Below are 25,125 nucleotides of genomic sequence, written 5' to 3' on the forward strand. Positions count from 1 at the left end.
ACATTCTCCTGCCTCAGCCTCCCGAGTAGCTGGGACTACAGGCGCCCGCCACCTCGCCCGGCTAGTTTTTTGTATTTTTTAGTAGAGACGGGGTTTCACCGTGTTAGCCAGGATGGTCTCGATCTCCTGACCTCGTGATCCGCCCGTCTCGGCCTCCCAAAGTGCTGGGATTACAGGCTTGAGCCACCGCGCCCGGCCCCTTACAGTTTATTGTATGAGATGTTTCATACAGTAAACATCTGAGGAGCCACTATTTGCCAGACATTGGTCTATTAATACAGTGAAATTGCAGTTGTGAATACAGTATGCAGGGCCTATGCCATCCAGGCCATTTATTCTAATGGGGTGGGGTACAAGACCATAAATGGTTAATAAAAAATGTTTTGTATTCTTCCAAGTGTTCATAAAGAAAATAAATGCAATCAAGAGTTTCCTGGAGGTCGGGCGTGGTGGCTCATGCCTGTAATCCCAGCACTTTGGGAGGCCGAGGCGGGTGGATCACCCAAGGTTGGGAGTTCAAGACCACCCTGACCAACATGGAGAAACCCCGTCTCTACTAAAAATACAAAAAAATTAGCCGGGTGTGGTGGCACATGCCTGTAATCCCAGCTTCTCGGGAGGCTGAGGCAGGAGAATTGCTTGAACCCAGGAGGTGGAGGTTGCGGTGAGCTGGAGATCGCGCCACTGTACTCCAGCCTGGGCAACAGGAGCAAAACTCTCAAAAAATTTCCTGGGGACAACTTCCGGGTGGACAATGTGGATAGTCTGTGAATTGCGTGGTCTCCCATGATTTCTGTCCTGCTGGATATGGTAGCCTGAGGGGTTGACCTTCATTCTGGAAAAATATCCATCTGAATACCCAGAGCACCCTTTTGTCTATATAATGCCAGTTTGTGAGAGTACTCTGCAAACCGCTCTGCCTGTAACTGTTTATTACAAAACCCCTGCTTTCTACAGTTCCAGGAGCATAGTTCTTTTGCTCCCATTAAAGGGGGGTGTCTTCCTGGAAACAATGTGAAAGTACCCTCAATTCCCTGTTGATGGATTATCTCCATTTAAGGAGGTCGTTTCAGAATGGGATGGCAAAGGTATATCCCTGAAGGAAGCGCTACCTGCCTTCAGACCCAAACCTCCTTTGTTGGATCTCCTTGTGAGCAGCTTCTCCCCCCAGCTTCATTTCCCTGTGGCTTGTTTTTAGGCATGCCAGCACTCTGGCCATTAGGATACACCTGTGATCCTGAAGTCCTTGGGACAAAGTTGAGGCAACACTGTCATACACAAAGGGTGACTAAAGGGATAGAGAAGGTGCTATGAATCAAACTAAACAGGTTCCAAAACCAACTGTAGCTAGCTCTAGCCCTGTTCCAATTCTTATGGAACCCCTGCTCTTAGCCTGCCATGCAGAATTGTAGTCATCTTTACTACCACTGCCCCCAAAGACCTTTCCATGCCCTTTTAACCTATAGAGGGCAGCCAGTTGACTAATTCTGACAGCAACTTTACCCTTCAGGGGAGATACTCCCACCTCCCCTTAGGATACAGCTTTTGCAGGCCTCTGGAAAATAGCCGTGCCTTAATACAGTGTGACAACCACCTTCAGACAAGTGACAAGGAAAATGCCTCCTGCTCTGGTTCTGTGGCAATCTACCATCTAAGGTGCTCTCTCAGGGCAGTTGGTCCAGAAGAATGTAAGGAAGTGGGAACAGTCTTGGATGGTAATAGCTACACAGTTTCATTCTGATCCTCCCTAGCAGATTTCTGTAGCAGTTTCAGAACTGAGCAGGTGATAGACGGTGCATCCAACCAAATCGGCACAGGCTGATTGATGTGTCTGGTTTGGTCCAGACATGGATGGGTTTCCTGTGGCATCCCTGTTTGCAGTCAGCTTATTCCACAGTAGCTACAGGATGCCCGAGAAGTGCGTAGGTCACCTGCTGAGGCAGCAGGTCTCTTCTGCAAACAGTTGCTTGGCCGGGCGCAGTGGCTCACACCTGTAATCCCAGTACTTTGGGAGGCCCAGCCAGGCAGATCACCTGAGGTCAGGAGTTCGAGACCAGCCCGGTCAACATGGCAAAACCCCATCTCCACTAAAAATATAAAATTACCCAGTGTGGTGGTGCATGCCTGTAATCCCAGCTACTCGGGAGTCTGAAGCAGGAAAATTGCTTGAACCCCGGAGGTGGAGGTTGCAGTGAACCAAGATCATGCCATTATACTCCAGCCTGGGCAACAAGAGCAAAACTCTCAAAAAAAAAAGTTTCTCCACATGGTGAGGCCCTGTGTTTGCTTGTGCTATGTGGCTTTTTCCCAGCTGGTTTGGCTCTGGGGTAATGAAATTCAAGAGGCCTTTCCCATCTGGTTGCAGACCCATTGCCTGAACAAGATTACCACCTTCTTCAGGTTGTGATGTCCTTAGATGACAGCACTTGCTCAACTGAGAATCCAGAGTTTTCTGCAGTGCGGAGGTGGTGGTCAGCACAAAGAACTCAGACCCCTACCTCTTAGCCCTTCCCTTTCTGGGGATGGTGTAAAGAGGCACATCACATAAAATGGTCACAGAGCAGACTGCCATGCAGCCTAGAACCAGGAGTCTGGTCTTGTTGCTGTGTTCCCTGGTAAGAGATCATGGCATTATTTCTTAAATGGCTAAGTGAAGGTAGGAGAGTTGGGGAGGGGAGGAGGCAGGTCCTCTGTTCTGCCAATTCATAGTCTACCTCTGTGTCCTGATTTCTCAAGCAAGAATGAAAACCTCCATATTGAAACGAAAGGGTTTGGAATCAGGGTCTTTGTTCAAATCCTGTCCTTACCACTTCATTAGCGTGCTCTTGGACAAAATTGCTAATTCTCTCCATTTGCAGATGTGTAAAATAGGACTGACAAGATATTTGTAGTGTGATTGTGAAGAATTAGGCACATTAGCACAAGGAAAACTAAAAACTAATGTTTGTGTTAGCCTGTTTGTGTTGCTATAAAAGAATACCTGAGGCCGGGCGCGGTGGCTCAAGCCTGTAATCCCAGCACTTTGGGAGGCCGAGACGGGCGGATCACGAGGTCAGGAGATCGAGACCATCCTGGCTAACAGGGTGAAACCCCGTCTCTATTAAGAAATACAAAAAACTAGCCGGGCGAGGTGGCGGGCGCCTGTAGTCCCAGCTACTCGGGAGGCTGAGGCCGGAGAATGGCGTGAACCCGGGAGGCGGAGCTTGCAGTGAGCTGAGATCCGGCCACTGCACTCCAGCCTGGGCGACAGAGCGAGACTCCGTCTCAAAAAAAAAAAAAAAAAAAAAAAAAAAAAAGAATACCTGAGATTGGGTAATTTATAAGGAAGAGTGTGTTTGGCTAACGGTTCTGCAGGCTGTACACAACATAGAGCCAGCATCTGCTTCCAGTCAGGGCCACAGGAAGCTTACAATCTTGACTGAAGACAAAGGGGAGCCAGCATCACATGGTGAGAGCAGGAGTGAGAAGAGAGGAGGTACTAGGTTCATGTAAACAACCAGATCTCACATGAACCCATGAAGCAAGAACTCATTACCTCGAACACCAAGCCATTCATGAGGAATCCACCCCCATGGCCCAAACACCTCCCACTAGGCCCACCTCCAACACTGCATGTCACATTTCAGCATGAGATTTGGAGGGAATAAAACATCCAAACCATATCAATGTTAATGGTTAATACTGCGGACTTAAAGCCGGGAACTTCCAGTCCACGCAGCTATGCCCCCAACCATGGCAATTGTAGCACTCCTGCTCTGGACTGCAGCCCCCTGGTCAAACCAGGGGCTTTTCATGCAGATGGAGGCTGGCTGCTTTCATGGCAATGGACCTTGAGCCTACCTGAGCCCTGGAGGCAGGCTGCCAACCCAGTAAGAACCTCAGAGGGATGAAGAAACTTGCCACATAAAACATCCCTGATGCCCAGAGGCAAGAGACATAAATATGGGGACATGAGTATAAGGACGTCAGTTTCCCTTTTTTTCACTCTGTGGTTCCTACATCTTCTGTCTCTTTTCTACCCTACCACAGTCCTGTGCTCAGAATAAATATTCATTTGACACTGGTTACCAAGCACTTTCACATATGAGAGACAAGTTGCTAACTCAAAGTCACACTGATGCTGAATCCTGCCCTTCCCATCACATTCCACTGACTGAGTTTTCCCATTCATCTTGTGGAGGTGTTACCCAACCAAGTGTGCTATGCTCACTTCTCAAACTGCTATTGAGATCCACTAGGGAAGATCAGAACGAAACTGAGTAGCAACAATTGATTTAAAATCCCAAATTGGGCAGGGCATGGTGGCTCATGCCTGCAATCCCAGCACTTTGGGACGCCAAGGCGGGCGGATCACCTGAGGCCTGGAGTTCGAAACCAGTCTGAGCCAACATGGAGAAATCCCGTGTCTACAAAAAATACAAAATTAGCCGGGCGTGGCATGCCTGTAATCCCAGCTACTCAGGAGGCTGAGGCAGGAGAATCACTTGAACCCGTGGAGGCAGAGGTTGCAGTGAGTGAGTCAATATCACACCATTGCACTCCAGCCTGGGCGACAGAGCAAGACTCCGTCGCAAAAAAAAAAAAAAAAAAAAAAACACATTGAAGTAAGTGTTAGCAGACTTCATCTCCAGGAAAGGGAAGATACTTAAATAGTTAACACAATATATTTAAAATGAGTGGGAGAACTTCCTCCATCAAACGCTGTTGAAAACGTGTGAGTGGTTGTCATGCCCCAGACATCAAGGAACCCATCCATGAGGCCTTCCCACACAGACCGACCTCAGGAAGGGAAGGAGGAGGTAGGCCATTCTGACAGCCACAACCCGAGTTGAGGAAACAAGCAGAGGAACACAGATAGTCTACATACAGTAAAAGGTGACAGGAGGTAAGCTGCACACAAGGGAAGCCGAGATGGGTTGGAGGCAATTAAGGGTGTGTTGCTGCCTCTGTGGCCAAGAGGTGAGTGCAAAGCCCTACATGGTGCCCTGTTTAGAGAAGGCTATTGTTTCAAACATATTTTACTTGGTCCCTGGAGGCAGCATGAAACTGTGAAAGAAAGAGCCTTACCCCTTTTTTCAAGGAGCTCCAGACCACAGTTACGGGTTGGGTGTGGGTGGTTGCCATTCGTTCATTTATGCCTGTCTGATATGGAGCCTCCCTCTGTTACCAGCCCTGTGCACTCAAGTGCCTTGCAGTCCAGTGAGGATTAACTGTAGGTAAGATGAGATGATGGGCATAAGTGTAACTGCTGAGGAGGCTTCATAGAGGGAAAGGTGATAAGAACTGAGCTTTTCTGGCATGAGGAGTTTACCAGGCAGGAGAAGTAGAGACGCTAGGCTAGGCTAATAGGATGCAGCCATAATTCTGCGGAGAAACAGGTGTTGAACCAAGGCAACTCCATCTGGAGACATGTATAAGAAAGATTAGGAGATGGAATCTCCATCTTGGTCACTTACTTGGTCCTTTAAGACAGAAATGGGACCGAGAGTCTCTTAAATACTGGAGTTGTCCTGTCTCCTTGGGCTGATACCCTGAACTGTCACATTTGGGTGAATAACACATTAAGGGGTAGACGGTCAGTTTGGGGGAATAAACTAAGTGACTAGGTTGCGGTGCCTCCTCCCGACTAAGCAGACCTCCTGGTGAGTGGTCTTGGGTTGCCCTGTGAGCCCTGAAGCTGTGAATGGGCCCCACAGATACTCTAAAGCCAGGCGTCCATGTGTGCCCGGCTGGGGATCTAGGCCCCCCTGGTCTACCTAGGAATCTGAGTCTTGGTGGTCTGAGACACCTGGGGGACGACGTATCCCGGAGAAGGGACCAGGATTAAAGGCCACTCCCCAGGCTGCCCGGAGGAGGCTAGAAGGAAGGCGAGGTAGCCGCAGTCCCAGGGAGGGTCTCACCCCTTGCTCCAGGGATGCGTTCTGGCGGGCCTGGCTGTGCGAGATCTGGGCTAGTGGCTTTGGCTGCGAACGGATTAGGTCTGATCCGATTAGAGCCTGGGCCGTCGGCTTCGCCCCCTTGCCAGGCTCTGCCAACGCCCGCCCCTCCCTGGTGGAGACCCGGAGACCTCCCTGAGAGCCTTCCCGCCCGGAACACGGGATTGGTGCAGAAATTCGAGAGGCTCCATGCGCCCCGGGCCTGGCTTGTTTCCACAGTGGGGGCTCTTGCTTCCGCCCCCTGCGGCTCTTCTGAGCCCCGCCCCGACCTTGCGGGTATCTGGGCCCGCGACGTCCCCGCCTCCATGCTTGCCGCGTGGCGGGTGGGTTCCTCCGGGTCGGGGCCCCGTGCCGCCTGTTCACCTGGGGCAGGACCGTGGCCCCATCCCACAGGTCTCCCGCCCGTGCACCTGTCGCCTAACGCCGCTTGCCGCGCCGCGCAAGTACGCTTGCCCCGCGCTCCCAGTCCATGTGTCTCCTAGTCCCCAGCGAGGGGTCTGTCTGTTCCCCTGGCAGGCGGACCGAGGGGCCGGCGTCAGCGCTACGTGCGGCGGGGCCGGCGCGGCGGGCGGGGTGAGGGCGGCGCTGAGCGCAGCGGCGGCAGCGGCGGCGCGGGAGGCGGGGAGGCGCGGCGCGCCGGGGACAGCGGCGGACGGCGGCGGCGGCATGCGGCTCCTCGCGCTGCCCATCGTGGGCTGAGGCGTCCGCAGAACGGGCGGGAGGCGCGGCGGCCGGGCGAGCCGAGGGCGCAGCCAGCCGGGCGGACCGCGGACAGCGGTCGGGGCGCCGCGCCATGGGGCGAGCCGGGGGCGGGGGCCCGGGCCGGGGGCCGCCGCCACTGCTGCTGCTTCTGGGGGCCGCGCTGGTCCTGGCCTCTGGGGCCGTGCCGGGTAGGTATGACTGCGCCCGGGACCCCCGCGGCCCTCGCGCCCCACCCAGGGCAGGGGTCCCGCTGGCTGCAGGGACAGGTGGAGCCGTGAGCTGTGGCAAGGGGGCGGGGCACCGCCTAGCCACGGCCGGGCGGCGGAAGGGTCCCAGGAGGTGGTGGGGGTCCGGGGAAGGCCGACCCGGGTGGAGGCCGACCCGGGTGGGGGTAGCCGGGACCCAAGAGCGCGGGCCGCTGTGCGGGCTGGGGGCGGGGCCGGGGGCGGGGCTGGGGCGGGGCCTGAGGGTGAGACTTCAGGGCGGAACCTGGAGCTGAAGGAGCGCGCCTGTGGACGCGGCTCAGGGTGGGTTCCCGAGGGTGAGACTTCTGGGTGGGCCGAGCTGGGGGCCGCCCTGGCCCGGCTCCTCAGACGGCGGGGCAGGTCCGGCGGGACCCGAGCCGCGAGCCGTTGGGCGGGCTGTGATCCTGGGCTTGGGGGCAGACTCCGGGACGGGGCTTAGAGGTGCCGGGTGGCTGGGGTCACACTGGGGCGGTGGGGTCTGCGGGTGACGGGGTCTGGGTTGACCGGGTCTAGGCAAGCGGACCTGGCCGGGTCGGGCCCGGGCTCCAGGGCTCCCCAGCGCGCCGCCCTGACGCCCCGCCCCTCGCCCTCCCGCCCGCAGCGCGTGAGGCGGGCAGCGCGGTCGAGGCCGAAGAGCTGGTGAAGGGCAGGCCGGCGTGGGAGCCGCGTGCCAACGACACGCGGGAAGAAGCCGGCCCACCAGCGGCTGGGGAAGATGAGGCGTCGTGGACCGCGCCTGGCGGCGAGCTGGCCGGGCCAGAGGAGGTGCTGCAGGCGACCGGCACCGCCTGGCTGGAGGCTGACAACCCAGGCCTGGGAGGAGTGACCGCAGAGGCGGGTAGTGGCGATGCCCAGGCCCTTCCAGCTACGCTCCAGGCTCCCCACGAGGTCCTCGGGCAGTCAGTCATGCCCCCTGCCAGTCCTGAGGCTACAGAAGCCAGCGGGCCACCCTCCCCCACCCCTGGCGACAACCTGAGCCCAGCTTCTGAACTCCCCAAGGAGAGCCCCTTGGAGGTTTGGCTGAACCTGGGGGGCAGCACACCCGACCCTCAAGGGCCAGAGCCGACTTACCCCTTTCAGGGCACCCTGGAGCCCCAACCGGCATCAGATATCATTGACATCGACTACTTCCAAGGATTGGATGGTGAGGGTCGTGGCGCAGACCTGGGGAGCTTCCCAGGGTCACCAGGAACCTCAGAGAACCACCCTGATACTGAGGGAGAGACCCCTTCCTGGAGCCTGCTTGACTTATACGATGATTTCACCCCCTTTGATGAATCTGATTTCTACCCCACCACATCCTTTTACGATGACTTGGATGAAGAGGAGGAGGAGGAGGAGGATGACAAAGATGCAGTAGGAGGTGGAGACCTAGAAGATGAAAATGAGCTTCTAGTGCCCACTGGGAAGCCCGGTCTGGGGCCCGGGACAGGCCAGCCCAACAGTCGATGGCATGCTGTCCCTCCACAGCACACTCTGGGGTCGGTCCCCGGCAGCAGCATCGCCCTCAGGCCCCGCCCAGGAGAGCCAGGCAGGGACCTGGCCTCCAGTGAAAATGGCACTGAGTGCCGCAGTGGCTTTGTGCGGCATAATGGCTCCTGCCGGTCAGTGTGTGACCTCTTCCCAAGTTACTGTCACAATGGCGGCCAGTGCTACCTGGTGGAGAACATAGGGGCCTTCTGCAGGTAAGGGCATGGCAGGCAGGTGCATAGGGACACTGAAGTGTGTATGTGAGGCCGACTCAACAGAGGGCAGTGTGACAGGCACAGCTTGCAAGAGGTTGTACAGTCGTAGGATTCCCAGGTGGAGAAATGTTCACTCAGGCTTCTACAGAATTACTTCGTAAAATACACTTCCTGTGACCTTATCACTAGGAGAGGTTCCTCAGAAATAAGATTCTGTCTTTCCTCTGTGCGTTGTGTCCTTACCCAAACCCTCAGTTACAAGGGCAAAATGAGGCTGGGCGCCGTCGCTCACGCCTGTAATCCCAGCACTTTGGGAGGCCAAGGTGGGCAGATCACTTGAGGTCAGGAGATCGAGACCATCCTGGCTAACACGTGAAACCCTACTAAAAATGCAAAAATTAGCCCGGCGTGGTGGCGGGCGCCTGTAGTCCCAGCTACTAGGGAGGCTGAGGGAGGAGAATGGTGTGAACCCGGGAGGCGGAGCTTGCAGTGAGCGGAGATTGTGCCACTGCACTCCAGCCTGGGCGACAGAGCGAGACTCTGTATCAAATAAAAAAAAAAAAAAAAACATAAAAAATTTAGCCGGATGTGGTGGTGGGCGCCTGTAATCCCAGCTACTCGGGAGGCTGAGGCAGGAGAATTGCTTGAACCTGGGAGGTGGAGGTTGTGGTGAGCCGAGATCGCACCATTGCACTCCAGCCTGGGTAACAGGAGCGAAACTCTGTCTCAAAAAAAAAAAAAAAAAGAAAAAAAGAAAAAGGCAAAATGAAGGGACTTCTTTAAGACTTTTGGAAAGAGGGCTGGGTTGAGGAGTGTTTGCTGGAGAGAGTTCTGGCGGTACTGGTGAGAGGGGTAGGCCCATAAACCTACTCTGTGGGTTAAAGACAGCTGCTGAACACTGCTCTGTGCCTTGTGCACAGAGGGAGGAGGGGCCAGTTCCTCAGAAGGGATGTAGGCATGCAAACTCAAAAGGAAGGACCTTCTTGGAAACAGACCCCAAAATGCAGCTACTCACACAGGTAAAATCAAGCTGAGGGTCTTCGTATTGCAGATGGAGGGGTGTTTCTTGACTTTGGGAGGTGGCTTTTTTCTCTCTACTTTGATGTTTGTCTACCTTGGGATATCATATCCATAATCCTTTTAAAGACTCAGAGTTTAGTTTCCCTAAGGGCATTGTCTGCAGCTCATCAGTAATTACCCTACTCACCTCACTCTTGGGAACTGCCCTCACAGTGAGGTATTTAACTTGCTGCAGAGCTTGCCGCCTGATTCCAGAAGAATCCCAGGTTGGGGTGATCAGGTGGTTTGCTTGTCTCCATCCTTTACTGGCTGTAGAAGTGGAGTAGAGCCCTCAGACTCCTTTGAGGGTTGTCTCCATTAGTCCTAAGTGGAGCACTTCTGTCATCTGACTGTCTCTTTTTATTTTTAGTAGAGACAGCGTTTCACCATATTGGCCAGGCTGGTCTCAAACTCCTGACCTCAAGTGATCCGCCCACCTCAACTTCTCAAAGTGCTAGGATTACAGGCATGAGCCACCATGCCCGGCCAGGGTATCTCTTTTTCAAGTGTCATTCTCCATCCTTCTTGTTCTTGTTCGTTCTGCAGGTATATGAAGAATTCAAGTTCCTTAAGTCCTGATGTAGTGATCAGAGAATAACATATAGAAAGCAATGAGTATTTTGTCCTTGGCATTGTAACTTGAGTTCCAGTTTCTTTCTATGAAGTTCTTTTTTGTTTGTTTGTTTTGAGATGAAGTCTTGCTCTGTCGCCCAGGCTGGAGTGCAGTGGCACAATCTCGACTCACTGTAATCTCCGCCTCCCAGGTTCACACCATTCTCCTGCCTCAGCCGCCTGAGTAGCTGGGACTACAGGTGCCCGCCACCACACCCGGCTAATTTTTTGTATTTTTAGTAGAAACGGGGTTTCACTGTGTTAGCCAGGATGGTTTCAATCTCCTGACCTCGTGATCTGCCCGCCTCAGCCTCCCAAAGTGCTGGGATTACAGGCATGAGCCACTGCGCCTGGCCGAAGTTCTTTTTTATAAATGGTCATGACTTTAGGGTCACTCATAGGACGTGACCACACAGTTCTTGGAGTTGTCCAGCCACTGCCAAAAGGAGGTACTGTGATTAAGAAATTGTAGCAGTTTTATTTTAAAAAAGAAAATATGGCAATAAACTAACTTGCCCATTGATTAAGGGCTACCAGAAATATGAGGAGACCCTGTGATTTTGCTCCTCAAACTTCAGTTTGGGGGACTATAGTGATGTAGCCTGGGGGTTGTGCAACCTCTTTGCAAAATCATCATCTTTCATCCTATTGGAGGCCTGGAATTTTCACCTTCAAAGTGAACTCCTCATAATAGTATGAAATTTTACAGCTCTAGAGAGCTGTAAAAATTCCCAGAATCTCCTGGAACTCTCGGAAAATTCCCAAGTAGAAGAATAAGATTGTCTTCCTCACTAAGCTACATGGCTCTGCCAGCATGGGTCTACCAGCCTCTCACTGCCTCACAAGGGCTTCTCCACGTGTCCACTCCAGTTCCCCTTGCTTAGCTTCCATCCCAGGATCACATTCGGGCCTTCCTACCAGATTCCTCCCCTGGCTGTGTACACCCAGGCCTGGCCATGGCTTGAAAACTATTTTTGCATTCCACTCACAGGAGACTGCTGAGCCGTTTGTTGCAGACTGCAGTGTGCCTTTGTCTCTGTCACCCTGACCCACTGCAGGGAAATGAGCAGAGCTGTGGCGGAACTTCTCTAGAACACTGGAGTAGAGGGCCCCGCTTAGAGGGGTCTGCATTCCCTGGCAACCTCAAACAGATAGCCCTCCATGACGGCAGAGGCTCAGTTGGAAAACAAAGAATTTCTTGCTAGCCATGTCTCCCCACCCTATTCTAGATGTGGAGTAGCCAGTTCTCTGGTGCATAATTTCCCCATTTCTGGACCCTTTTCTCTTGTCTGTCATTCACCCTGAGGTTCATGTCCTCCCTCCTTTGCCTGCCTCTGTATCCTTCCACATCTTTCCTCTTTGAAGCAGCCTCGTTCCCATGGAAACAGCAATGTCATTGGAAGAGTTGGAGCCTGGGAATGTCCCCAAGGGCAGGAGAAAGTCACTCAACAAAAAGACTAAAACCCACCCAGAGGGTTGATTCTCACTGTGCTTGCATGACAGTTCTCATAGTACTAGAATAGGGAGCTTTAGGGGCAGAACTTGGGGGGCTGCAGAGATAGAAAGATCTACATCCATCTTTCTGCTTGTCCTTGTCTGTCACTTCCTTATTTTTTGGTGTCTTCTTAGCCACATGAACTAGGTGGGACTACAAAGCAGCAAGATAGGTTTGCATGTGCAGGGCAGGTCCTGGGACTTTGTAGTTGTAGCTCTTATTCCTCTTGTTTTTCATCTTTCTTTCACCCAGAGCCAAGGGCAGGGAGAGGCCTGAGAGGATCCTGTTGGTGTCTTCATTGAGGCTGCACAGCAGAAGACCAGGATTCCCTTCCCTCCTCAGTCACTTAGCAGTCAGAGAACTTTGACCAGTTCACTCGGTTTCTCTACTCCTCGGTTACCTCATTTATATCACAGACCTCAGAGCTCCCTGGCCCACTTCATAGAATGGTTGTGAAGGTGGGGGCGATCACACCAGCTCTGAGGTCTGTGCAGATTCGGAGCATTACAGTTGCTCTAGTTGGCCTTAGGAACAGGCTGTCAGGCTGTGGAGATAGGTGTTGGGGTGAGGGCCCAGGCCCTTGCTGTGGCCGTGGCTGCCTGCTCCATCACTACGGTTTCTCAATGTCGCTGCTGCAGGTGCAACACGCAGGACTACATCTGGCACAAGGGGATGCGCTGCGAGTCCATCATCACCGACTTCCAGGTGATGTGCGTGGCCGTGGGCTCAGCTGCCCTCGTCCTGCTCCTGCTCTTCATGATGACGGTGTTCTTCGCCAAGAAGCTCTACCTTCTCAAGACGGAGAACACCAAGCTGCGTAGGACCAAGTGAGTCTGTGTCACTCACCCGTCCACCCAGGTCAGGGTGTGGGAGGCCCCCGACCCTGCTATACCCCTCCAACTGATCCAGGGACTTTGTCCTGAGGGTTTCTGGCACCTGTGCTCCATTCCCAGCTGTTTTGTTGGTGCTAAAGATTCACCCAGGCTCGTCTGTTCCCACACAAAATGTGCTGGAGCTGCAGCAGAGGTGAAGCCCCTGTGGCACACTGCCGCTGTCCAGCAGCTTTCCCAAACCCCTGCCCTAGGCATCTGAGAGCCTGCTTTAAAAAGGCAACCAGCATGTAGCTACTCCTCCTCTAGCCCCCAAGTAAGTTACTCAGTCTGTCCACCCTCCTGATAGCCCCTTCTTCCCTGGACTGTGACAGCCAGCAGCCAGTGCGAGATGTCATTCACAATTCTGTGTGGAGGAACTCCATCTCTTTCACATCTGTCATCCAAAACCATCTCCTCCTCGGTGAATGCTGAGGAGAAAGTGTTTATTGAGCACCACACTGCATTGGTTTTTGAAAGCTAGTCAAGCCTGTGTCCAATCGGAAGTGCAAGGAACTTAAGGAAATCCTCTTTACCTCTCCTGAAAAGAATATGTGGGGAGAACTAGGTTTAACTTCCTCTACTGTGGATTTTAAGGGCCATATGGGATGTAGAATCTTATTTCAGCTCTTCCCTTAGCAAAGCAGTGACTATTATGTGCATGTGAGAATCAACATGTGTTTGCCTTTAAGCCCGTGCCTTGAACACTAGGATGTGACCTTATACGCTATGAGAGAATTACTCCTATCACTAAGCAAAGTTAGAAAACCTTTTGGAAGTGTCACAGGAGTCACAAAAGGGAGATTGGAGTTCAGCTTCCTTGGGACCCCAAAAACAATTTATGCAGAACTGCACCCACTTCCCTTTCAACCTGTTGCCCCATTAATCCCCCTCCCCTTGACCTGAGACTTCCTCTAGAGAATATGACTGAAGGACTTTCCCTGGGTCCTGGGAAAAGGACAAAACACCATCTGTTTCTCCTTTGCTGGGTAGACTCACACAATGTACAGATGCCAGCAGCTCTCTGCAGCCTTTCAGCTAACCGCCGCGGGGCTGGTAGGGCCTCTCCATTGTGCCTGTGCACTGAGGCGGGCTGCATCTACGCACGTGATCACTCCAGAAAGACACAGTCCTGGACCCCTGGCTCCTCACGCCTACACCAAGGGGGTGGGTGAGCAGGGGTATCCAGGGGACAGGAGATGGGACTGCTTCAATCACGGCAGTTGCTGATGAGGATGGAGGAGAGAAAGGAACAACAGCCAGGGCAGTGAAGAAGCAAGAGCTGAGGCCAGGTGCAGGACACTATTCTAGGGCCTCCTCCTCTAGCCAGCCCTGTGTTTTTCACAGAGCATGGCCCTCTTGTTTCTCCACATGCCTTCTTTCTTTCCCAAGCCTGGTTACTGCTTTGATGGTGTGACATGCACCTGGTGCACTGCAGATACTGCCATAATTTATTTATTCTAAAATATACCTTTTTTCCCCCACATATTAACATCTCTGAAATTGGATTGTGTCTTACAATCACTGGCATCTTTTTTTTTTAATTGAGACAGGGTCTCACTATGTTACCCAGGGTGGTCTTGAACTCCTGGGCTCAAGTGATCCTTCCACCTCAGCCTCCCAAATAGCTGTGACTACAGGCATGCACCACTGTGCCCAGCCACTGGCATCTTATGATCACTGTTGGCCACATGGTAGTTATGATGTAGTGGTAATTCCCCGGCATGCACAAATGGGTTCCTAGCTGTTCATATTGTTGTCAGTCCCTTATCTAAAGTCTAAATGAACTACTTCAAGTATATAAGAAAAGCTCAGTTGGGCATGGTGGCTCACGCCTATAATCCCAGCACTTTGGGAGGCCGAGGCAGGTGGATCACGACGGGTGGATCACAAGGTCAGGTGTTCAAGACCAGCCTGGCCAAGATGGTGAAACCCCGTCTCTACTAAAAATACAAAAATTAGCTGGGTGTGGTGATGGGCGCCTGTAGTCCCAGCTACTCGGGAGGCTGAGCCAGATAATGCTTGAACCCAGGAGGTGGAGGCTACAGTGAGCCGAGATTGTGCCACTGCACTCCAGCCTGGGCAACAGAGCAAGATTCTGTCTCAAAAAAACAAAAACAAAAACATAAAAAAACCTCTAAGGTGTAAGAAAGTATTGGATGATGGTTTAAGTGGTGGAAGTGTTTTTATTTTTTCTTAATGGTACATCAAATAATGGTGCATCTTATTACAGTCCATGGCATTTGGCTAGATGCTGTGACTCATGCCTGTAATCCCAAGACTTTGGGAGGCCAAAGCAGGAGTACCACCTGAACCCAAGGATTTGAGTCCAGCCTGAGCAACATAGCAAGACCTCATCTTTACAAAAAAAAAAAAATTTGTTTTAAGATAATCCAGGAGAGGGGAGGGAGAGCATTAGGACAAACAGCCAATGCACGTGGGGCTTAAAACCTAGATGATGGGTTGATGGGTACAGCCAACTACCATGACACACGTATACCTATATAACAAACCGACATGTTCTGCACTTATATCCCGGAACTTAAAGTAAAATTTAAAAAAAAGATAATCCGTGGCATTTGATAAAACACAGTATTTGGCCGGGCACAGTGGCTCACACCTGTAATCCTAACACTTTGGGAGGCTGAGGCAGGCAGATTGCTTGAGCTCAGGAGTTCAAGATCAGCCTGGGCAACATGGTAAAACCCCATCTCTACAAAAATTACCTGGGCATGGTGGCATGCACCTGTAGTCCCAGCTACTTGGGAGGCTGAGGTGGGAGGATCACTTGAACCCAGGAGGTCAAGGCACAGTGAGCTGTGATTGTGCCACTGCACTCAAGCCTGGGCAACAGAGTGAGACTGTCTCAAAAAGAAAAGAAAAGAAAAGCCTTTAAAAACCGATAACCAGCACTAGGCACAGTTCTGCACTTACCAATAAAATTTAAAATACTTTTTTTAATAAAGAAAGAAATACAGTATTTGGTTTTTTTGTTTGTTTGTTCTTTGAGATGGAGTCTCGCTCTGTTGGCCTGGCTGGAGTGCAGCGGCATGATCTCGGCTCACTGCAACCTCTGCCTCCCAGGTTCAAATGATTCTCCTGCTTCAGCCTCCCAGGTAGCTGGGATTACAGGTGCATGCCACCACACCCAGCTAATTTTTGTATTTTTAGTAGAGATGGGGTTTCACCATGTTCACCAAGCTAATCTGACTCCTGACCTCAAGTGATCTGCCTGCCATAGCCTCCCAAAGTGCTAGGATTACAGGCGTTGAGCCACCACGCCCGGCCGAAATACAGTATTTGATCCAGAAGCTGAGACATTGTCATGTTTTGTCGTGATTATTTCACTTACATTTTTCCTTCACTCTTCTCTCTTAATCAGCAAATTCCGGACCCCAGCTGAACTCCATAATGATAACTTCTCCCTCTCCACCATTGCCGAGGGCTCTCACCCAAATGTAAGGAAACTTTGCAACACTCCCCGTACCTCCTCCCCCCATGCCCGTGCCTTGGCTCACTATGATAACGTTATCTGTCAGGTAACTTGTTTTCTTCACATCTCTCCTCTTATGCATGCTTTGGCCCCTAGCCCATGTCTGGTGTCTATTTCAAAGTATGAAATCCCCAGAGAGCTCTGGAGGTCAGCCTAGGGCAACTGGGTTGGGCAGCAAAGGTGGGAATAAGCACTTGATGATGTATCACTTATTTGACAAGCAGAACTTTAAATAGAAAAGGTCTTTTTCTTTTTAAAATTTTTATAGAGATGAGTTCTCACTGTGTTGCCCAGGCTGGTCTCGAACTCCTGGCCTCAAGTGGTCTTCATGTCTCAGCCTCCTAAACTGCTCGGATTGTAGGCGTGAGCCACCTGCCTGGCTGAGAAGATCTTTTTCTAGGATTACTCATGACTTTTTGCTTCATCTATGCTTTAGAAGTCTGATTATTGTCTTATTTTCCTTATCAAGGAGAAAGGCTCTGCTTTCACTGCTGAGGAATTTCATGATGGTCAGTGAAGCAAATGATGGTTGCTCTTTGGGATGGGTGGAAAGAGTTCTGTGTCCTTGCTGCTATTTGAAGACCCTAAGAACTGGCAGGGTTATACACAGCTGGTTAGGGCCAAGGCCTGAAAACCAAACACTGGCAGAGCCTTAAGTCTAGGAATAATCCTGTTCTTAGGAGGATGGGCTTATAAATATCAGTTGAAATCCAATAAAAGATCCCAATAGACCATTTTCTAAAGACTGTGGCCTAGTGTATTGCCTGGATTAGACCAGTAAAATACTAGAGAGAATTTCGAAAACAAGGCAGAAACCATCCAAATCCCAAATCGTGCCACATCCAAATCCTAGAATTCTCTATATAATGCAGGTTCCATACTTCAAGATAAATACATTTTTACACAGATTATTACACAGATAAACAAGCTAAACTGAGACTGCAGACTGAAGCAATGGAGTTTAAGAAGAAATTTAGAAGACGTTCTTAGAAATCATGGACCCTAGAGTGTCAGACCTCACAGGGGCCTCAGCAATCTAGACCAATACTGTCCAGTGGAACTTTCTGTGAAATAGAAGTGTTCTATATCTGCTCTGTCTACTACAACAGCCACTAGCCACTTGCGGCTGCAGAGCTCTTAAAAGGTAGTTAATGCTACCACATTACACAGTGCAGACCTAGACTCCTGGGCTCAAGTGATACCCCTGCCTCAGCCTCCTGAGTCACTAGGACTACAGGCATGTGCCACCACACCTGGCTCATTATTTTAACTTTTGTAAAGACGGGGTTTTGCCATGTTGCCCAGGCTGGTCTCAAACTCCTGGGCTCAAGTGATCCTCCTGCCGCAGCCTCCCAAAGTGTTAGGATTACAGGTGTGAGCTACCATGACTGTCCTTTTTCCTTTTATAGATGGGGAAATTGCAGCCCCAGAAGGAGGAAGAGAGAATAAGAGTAAATGTGTGGCCTCATTCACAAAACCCCAGAATAGGAAATCTTGGCCTGGTACAGGAGAAGTAAATGGGTGAATTTAAATATGAAGTAAAAGAGGTAAACTTAGGATAATTTTTTAAAGACTTTGATGTAAAGGGTAGAAAAAGAACAGATTATTTCACTTGGTATGTACCAAGATACAACAAGTAAAGTCAAGATGAACATTATAACCAAGGAAACACTATGTCTTATAAACTGTAAGATTGGTCACCATGTTCATCAACCCACAGAGATGTAGGCACCCTGAGGGCAGGACAGTCTCGCTCGCTCTTCTCGGTGAGCACATTACCCCGCCCTCTTCAGTAACATGCACACAGTCAGCACTTGCTGAATACTAGTGAGTGATGGCCTGCTACGGGGGCTCTTGGTTCCACTGGCCAATCTGCCATCCTGCAGATGGCAGCAGGTCTGCCACGGTGGGAGCTCCTGTAGTCAGCATGTTCACTGTCCACGGTTGGACAGAGTCCTCCCACTCCGCTTGACAGAGTGCAAGCGTCCTTAGGAAAGTTTCTGACCCTTGTGTTTCTGGTACCATAGCTTCAGACACCTTTCCTCTTCCCAGAGGGGGAAAAGAAAGAGCTCCTCTTGGAGGGCTTGGCTACACAGCCAGTGCAAAGGTTTCTTGTTCTTGGCTGATCCAGCTTTGTGGAAAGTGAGGTTTTTGTACCTGAACACTGCCACTGACCCTTAGTTCAGAAGATGGCAAGCCTTGAAAACAGCAGAGCAGGGGGTGGTCAGCCACAGAAGGGTGGTGGTCGGCCACAGTGGGTGGTTGGCCACAGGCAGTGGTGATCTAGCATGAGGCTTGGGGGTCAGCTACGGGGCGGGTGAGGGTGTCAGCCATGGTGGGCTATGCCTGAGACAGGGTGATGGGGTGGCCAAGGCAGCACTCAAGCCATCCGTTAGGAAGCAGCAAGATCTGGCTCTGGTTCTCTCCTGGCTCCTCTTAGATCTTGAGGCTGATGCCTTCTTTTTTTTTTTTTTTTTGAGATGGAGTCTCGCTCTGTCGCCCAGGCTGGAGTGCAGTGACCGATCTTGGCTCACTGCAAGTTCCGTCTCCCGGGTTTACGCCATTCTCCTGCCTCAGCCTCCTAAGTAGCTGGGACTACAGGTGCCCGCCACCTCGACCAGCTAGATTTTTTTTATTTTTTAGTAGAGACGGGGTTTCACCATGTTAGCCAGGATGGTCTCGATCTCCTAACCTCATGATCCGCCCGTCTCGGCCTCCCAAAGTGCTGGGATTACAGGCTTGAGCCACCGCGCCCGGCCCCCTTTTTTTTTTTTTTTAACCAAATACCCAGACTCCAAGGAGATTGAGGCTGGTGTCTTTCTGTCAGCTTGTGCCCAAGGGGACATCATCCTCTCCTCTCTGAAAGCAGAGAGGTGACTCTCCTATCCAGCAGGAAATGTACTGGTGGATTTTCTGCCTTCATCTCTAATTCTCTCCACCTCACCCAAAGGTCAAACTTAGTCATATTCAAGATCTTGTGGGCATTGCTGATGAACACTGTTGCCACTTGTTTATGAAGTGAAGCCCTGCTCACTGCTACAGCCGCCACACTGACTGCCTCCAAGGGGTGCCAGCAGCCAGGGAGAGTGAGAAATCCTCCAGATGAGCCGGGAGGAGAGACAAGGGGGCACTGGAGTCCAGCCTGCCTTGTGGCCTCTCCCCACCCCTCTCTCCCCGCCCCCAAACTCCTTGCTGGTATTGGTGTTCTCTAAAATTTTGGAGAGTTTTATTTATTCTCATGGAGGTGTTATTTCTTTTTTTTTTTTTTTTTTTTTGAGACGGAGTCTCGCTCTGTCACCCAGGCTGGAGTGCAGTGGCACAATCTCGGCTCACTGCAAGCTCTGCTCCGCCTCCCGGGTTCACGCCATTCTCCTGCCTCAGCTTCCCAAGTAGCTGGGACTACAGGCGCCGCCACCACGCCCGGCTAATTTTTTTGTAATTTTAGTAGAGACGGGGTTTCACCATGTTAGCCAGGATGGTCTCGAACTCCTGACCTCGTGATCCACCCACCTCGGCCTCCCAAAGTGCTGGGATTACAGACGTGAGCCACCGCGCCCGGCCTATTTCTTTTATATAAGCAAAATAGGTTGAGCAGGTCAATTTCCTACACTGTTTCAATCACCTCTACTAGCCACACTCTGAAAAGATTGCAAACAAAAAAGTCTGGGGCTTTGGGCCTGTGACAGGGAAGGGTCAGTGGCTGGTATCTGTACCAGTGGCACCTCCTTCCCTCCTCCACTCCTCTCTGCCCTCAGGCTGATGTGCGGCTCTGTAGCTGGCCAGCCTTAGGCTGAGTCTGTGTAAGTGTCTTGTGTAGCTGAACAACCAGCCTTGAAGGGTATGTCAGGAGGCACGGAGAGTGTAGGAAGCTGCCCGCGCTCCAGGCACACTGCGTGAATGAAGCCACCAGAAACTCAGGGCAGCTGCCCCAACACTGGGCTGCCCTGGTGGTCCCCACAACGGTGCTGTGGAGACCGTGGGGGTAACTTGGGTTGTACTAAGATTTGACAGACCTTCCAGGATTTCAGTTTATTACTAGGGTTTCTCCATTGATGCCCCTGTGCTTTTGTTTGTTTGTTTGTTTTTTCCTATTTAACTCTCACTTCCCGGACTCTCCTCTTGCATGTATTTGTTAAAGCACTGACTGCCCACCTTCTTCCAATAGACGTTTGCCTCTGACCAGTGGGGTCCAGACCTGAACCCACATGACCCCTGGGTTGAAGGGTGTCCATATTGCTGGGGTTGAAAGCTGGGAGCAGTGAGTCCACAGTGGTTCCTAGAAACTTATGCCAGATATTGATCCAGCTCCCTTGTGATGAGGTACTTCTGTTAAGTCAAAGGCAGTTGGACCTGCTGTGGAATTCAGCTACCCTTGGCTTAATAGGATCAAGTTCTAGAGCAAACACCTGGGTTAGGAGAGCCCCATCTTGGTGTAGACATTCCTTTGCCTGTTGTGTTTGTTGGAGGGATTCAGCTTGTCTAATAGCGCTGTTTGCATATCTCTTGCTTTTGGGATATGCTTCTTCCATCCCTTGGCTCAGAAGGCAGTTTTCTAATCTGGACCTCATGAGCCCTCGAGGGGTCAGGTTTAATCTGGGAGCCCACCTTCATGGCATCAGAGCTCTGAGACCTGGGTCTGTGAGGAGTCCCTTAGTCTACTTTTCTTCACATTATGAGAATGTTTCTGTACCCCTGTATACACCCAAAGAATATGTGATGAAGGAGTTGAGGGTGAGAGGTTATCTTGAAAGACATAAAAGCAAGTTGTATCCTTGTAAGAGGAGAGGTGAGTATAGGTCCTCTTGTCCTGTTTCAGATTTTAGTGTGATTCAAAGTCTATCCTACATAACGATAGTGTTAGCTCAGCTCTCAAGCTTTCATGCCCATGGTTTCCCCCAAACAGTACAGAAGTACATGGAATAAAAAAGTGCAGCTCTACGTCACCCCCACTTCCCTCTCCATAAAGTACACACGTGTGTGTATATATATATCTATATTTTTGAAACATAAATGAGATTTTGCTATACATATGTTCTACCCCTTACTTTTTTTTCAATCAGTGTATCATGGAGATCTTTCTTTCTCAGCAGATGGACATTTATGTCGCTGCACAGTGTTTTCTGATTCTAAGCAGTGATTGACCGTTCAACTGGCTACACGTGCTATGTGCAGCTGCCTTGCCTCATGTATGCCTCAGTACTCTGTGAAGTTCATTGTCTTGTTCTTGTCTCATTGGGACAAGAAACATGTGTTCCCCTGTCTACAAATCATGTGTGAAGTATTTGAAACTCTACTAAATTGTCCTCCTTAATATTGGCCTCTGGAGAAGCACTGAGTGAGGCTGTGGCCATTGGGCAGCTGGCAGTGATTTCCATACGCACAGAACTCGTGGACGCCCCGGTGTCCTGTGTGTACAAGCACCATGGAAAGCCTGGGGTCTCTCCCTACTTTCTTTCCAACTCATCACTCCCATAACCTAGTGCTGTTATGGGTCAAACTCAGTAGCAGGCAGCACAGACGAGGACTCACCAGACTTCTGTGGAGAACACCCTGGTCCTTAAGCATGATGGTAATCTTGAATTTTGGTAGTGGTTGAAGCAAGAATGGCCTTAGCTAGCTGGTCAGATTAGGACACTGTCTACCTTCTTGCCATCCATGAATCTGCCTTAGTGGTTACACACCCTCTTCCATCAGCAGAGTTCCAAGCACTTACAACAGCTGTTTGGGGCACCAGAGAAAGAACTGAAGCCCACTGAATGGTACTAGGTATATTCCCCTTAGGTGGTCCTAAAGGAAATGAGTAAAGCAAGAGTTGCCACAGAAGTTCTCTGAATGTGCAGAATGCAGACCTGGAGGACTTTGTGCTAGTGTGGGCTTCCTGAGAACCTTTAAAAGGCAAATTCAGGCTGGTGTGGTGGCTCACACCTGTCATCCCAGCACTTCGGGAGGCCGAGGTGGGTGGATCACTTGAGGCTAGGAGTTTGAGACCAGCCTGGCCAACATAGTGAAACCCCATCTCTACTAAAAATACAAGTTAGCCAGGCATGGTTGCGAGCGCCTATAATCCCAGGTTCTGGGGAGACTGAGGCACGAGAATCCCTTGAACCCAAGAGGTTCAAGATTGCAGTCAGCCAAGATCACACTACTGTATTCTGGCCTGGGTGACACAGCGAGACTCCATCTCAAAAATAAATAAATACATACATACATATATACATAAAATGCAAATTCATCTCATGTTCAGGAGTTTGTCAGAGAGAGCTTGTCACAGGGCTGTAGGCAATATACATGGATTATTACATTAGAATCAGCAGTGCAAATATCATGTGATGCAGAGTGTGGCAAGCCATTGAGGCAGCCAGGTTCATTCGGGCTTGGATTGAGGACATCCTTTTGGCAGGTTCACTTGTGACAATGAGAGACTGACACATCTTTGACCTCTACTCAGAGGACATGCTCTTACTGTGGGGAGAGAGGCCCCTAGCATAGCCAGGAGCAGTTCTGCACTTTACCAGTCTCATGCATACCCCACTGTATACACTGATGAGACATGTTCCCTGACCAAGACATCTCTGTGAAAGCAAAACTCAACAGGATGGAAGGCCAGAGGAAGGCCGGGCTCAGCAGGCCACGCAGAGCTCATCAACACATGAGGCTATAGAGGCACCTGGGCCAAGGGACTCTTTCTTCCCGATCTCTGTTCAAGAGAAAACCTTGGACATGGCCCAAATTAAAGGTATTTGTAAGCTGATTACTGTCAAGTTTTCCTCTCTGCCTGGCCATTGCTTTTAAGGATGACTTTCCTAAAAAGTTGCTGCTAATGAGTTACTTTGGTTCCTTTTAGTTAATTCAAGTCTTGGAGCTTTTTCCTTGTTTCAGTGATGCTTCCTTCAGCCAGATAGAAAAACCTGATATTATTATTTGATTGCTGTATGCATTGTCTCCCCCCACCCCAACTTTTTCCCTCTTCCAGGATGATCCTAGTGCTCCCCACAAAATCCAGGAGGCTCTCAAATCCTGCCTGAAAGAGGAGGAGTCATTTAACATCCAGAACTCCATGTCGCCCAAACTTGAGGGTGGCAAAGGTGACCAGGCTGACTTGGATGTGAACTGTCTTCAGAATAATTTAACCTAAAACAGAGCAAGAAGAGAGGAAGCGGGGCTGGTGGGGGTGGGGGTAGGGGAAAGAAACATTATCTCCTCTTGTACAGAGTCTATTTCTTGTAACCATTTGTTAAACTCTTTTCTTTTTCTGATCTCATGGCATGCTTTGATGTATTTTGTACAGGAGGCAAAAAAAAAAAAAATACTTAAAATAAGCAAAGAAACTGAACAAAATTGCATACATTGGGTTGTTTTGTCTGTGCTGTCTGTACATTGCTTCTGCCGCTGTGATTTCTAAACCTGTGCTGTTATTCAACTGACTTTTTTTTGTACTTTGACCCACCTTTTTTTGAAATACCAGTAAAAACACAAAGTTCTTGAAATAAAACTTTTTAAAAAGTTATTCATTTTCTTAGTCATTGTGTCCACTCCTTTAAGTTTGAGTTGAGTTACCTCCACTGAAGATGTTTGTTTATCTATTTATTTATTTTGAGGTGGAATCTTGCTCTGTCGCCCAGGCTGGAGTGCAAGGCTCATGGCGGCTTTACCTCCCCAGCTCAAGTGATCCTCCCACCTCAGCCTTCGGAGTAGCTGGGACTACAGGTGCATGCCAACACACCTGGCTAATTTATACATCATTTTTTTGGAAAGGCAGGGTCTCACTATGTTGCCCAGGCTGGTCTCAAACTCCTGGGCTCAAGCAATCTTTCACCTCAGCCTCCCAAAGTGCTGGAATTACAGGTGTGAACCACCGCACCTGGCCAAGGATGTATATTTATTTATATTTATTTATTTGTTTATTTATTTTTTGAGACAGAGTCTCACTCTGTTGCCCAAGCTGGAGTGCAGTGGCGTGATCTCGGCTCAATGCAACCTCGACCTCCTGGGTTCAAGTGATTCTCATGCCTCAGCCTCCCAAGTAGCTGGGACTACAGGTGTGTGCCACCAGGCCTGGCTAATTTTTGTATTTTTAGAAGAGACAGGGTTTCACCATGTTGGCCAGGCTGGCAAAGATGTATATTTAAACATGTTTGAAATATCAGAAATGTGCTGTGTGTTTGTCTGCTTAGGCTATCATGACAAAATACCACAGACTGGGTGGCTTAAACAGTACAAATTTATTTTCTCATGGTTCTGGAGGCTGGAAGTTCAAGATCAACCCAAGAGGGCTGGTTTCTGATGAAGCCTCTTTCTGGCTTGCAAATAGCTGCCTTCTCATTGCATCCTCACACGGCTTTTTCTCTGTATGCATGTGGAAAGAGAAAGATCTTTGATGTCAGTTCCTGTTCTTACAAGGACACCAATCCTATTGGATTAGGGCCCCTCCTTTATCAGCTTTTTAATCTTAGCCCATTAAAAGCCCTGTCTCCAAATATAGTCACAGTGGAAATTGGGGCTTCAACGTATGGATTTTGGGGGAACACAGTTCAGCCTGTAACAGTCTGTATCACCTATTATTAAGAATACTCTGGCTGGGCGCAGTAGCTCTCGCCCACTGTAATCCCAGCACTTTGGGAGGCCGAGGCAGGTGGATCACAAGGTCAAGAGATCAAGACATTCCTGGCCAACATGGTGAAACCCCGTCTCTACTAAAAATACAAAAATTAGCTGGGCGTGGTGGCGCATGCCTGTAGTCCCAGCTACTCGGGGGGCTGAGGCAGGAGAATCACTTGAACCTGGGATGCGGAGGCTGCAGTGAGCTAAGATCATGCCACTGCACTCCAGCCTGGGTGACAGAGTGAGTCTCTGTCTCAAAAAATACATATACACTTTCATTCTTTCATAAATGTTTAGTAAGCTGGGCAGCATGGCACACACATATAGTCCCAGCTACTCAGGAGCCTGAGACAGGAGGATCGATTGAGTCCAGGAATTCTGGGCTATAGTGCACTATGATGATCGGGTGTCCACACTAAGTTTGGTAA

At 50.4% G+C, this 25,125-nt stretch overlaps 1 protein-coding gene across 5 annotated transcripts; it reads left to right on the forward strand.

Annotated features, from left to right (window-relative positions):
• The first annotated feature begins 4,639 nt into the window (after positions 1-4,639).
• Positions 4,640-23,603, forward strand: CSPG5 (chondroitin sulfate proteoglycan 5). 5 transcript variants are annotated; one of them, XM_025374995.1, is made up of 5 exons: positions 4,640-6,826; positions 7,485-8,568; positions 12,373-12,561; positions 15,986-16,142; positions 23,070-23,603. In XM_025374995.1, exons 1-5 carry the CDS (start codon positions 6,730-6,732, stop codon positions 23,229-23,231), a joined length of 1,689 nt encoding a protein of 562 aa, XP_025230780.1. In that variant the 5' UTR covers positions 4,640-6,729; the 3' UTR covers positions 23,232-23,603. The 5 variants fall into 5 exon arrangements, with proteins under 5 accessions (XP_025230780.1, XP_025230781.1, XP_025230783.1 ...); XM_025374996.1 differs by having other exon boundaries at positions 15,986-16,061; XM_025374998.1 differs by having other exon boundaries at positions 5,194-5,549.
• Positions 23,604-25,125: the final 1,522 nt, after the last annotated feature.

The sequence above is a fragment of the Theropithecus gelada genome, chromosome 2 (genome assembly GCF_003255815.1).
Source record: "Theropithecus gelada isolate Dixy chromosome 2, Tgel_1.0, whole genome shotgun sequence".
Taxonomy (NCBI): Eukaryota; Metazoa; Chordata; class Mammalia; order Primates; family Cercopithecidae; genus Theropithecus; species Theropithecus gelada.

Bases quoted from the DNA above. Each gene is read 5' to 3' on its own strand.
- CSPG5 (XM_025374995.1), top strand. From the start codon at position 6,730: ATGGGGCGAGCCGGGGGCGGGGGCCCGGGCCGGGGGCCGCCGCCACTG. The intron at 6,827-7,484 runs GTAGGTATGACT...TCCCGCCCGCAG, and splicing joins GGCCTCTGGGGCCGTGCCGG to CGCGTGAGGCGGGCAGCGCG. The intron at 8,569-12,372 runs GTAAGGGCATGG...TCGCTGCTGCAG, and splicing joins AACATAGGGGCCTTCTGCAG to GTGCAACACGCAGGACTACA.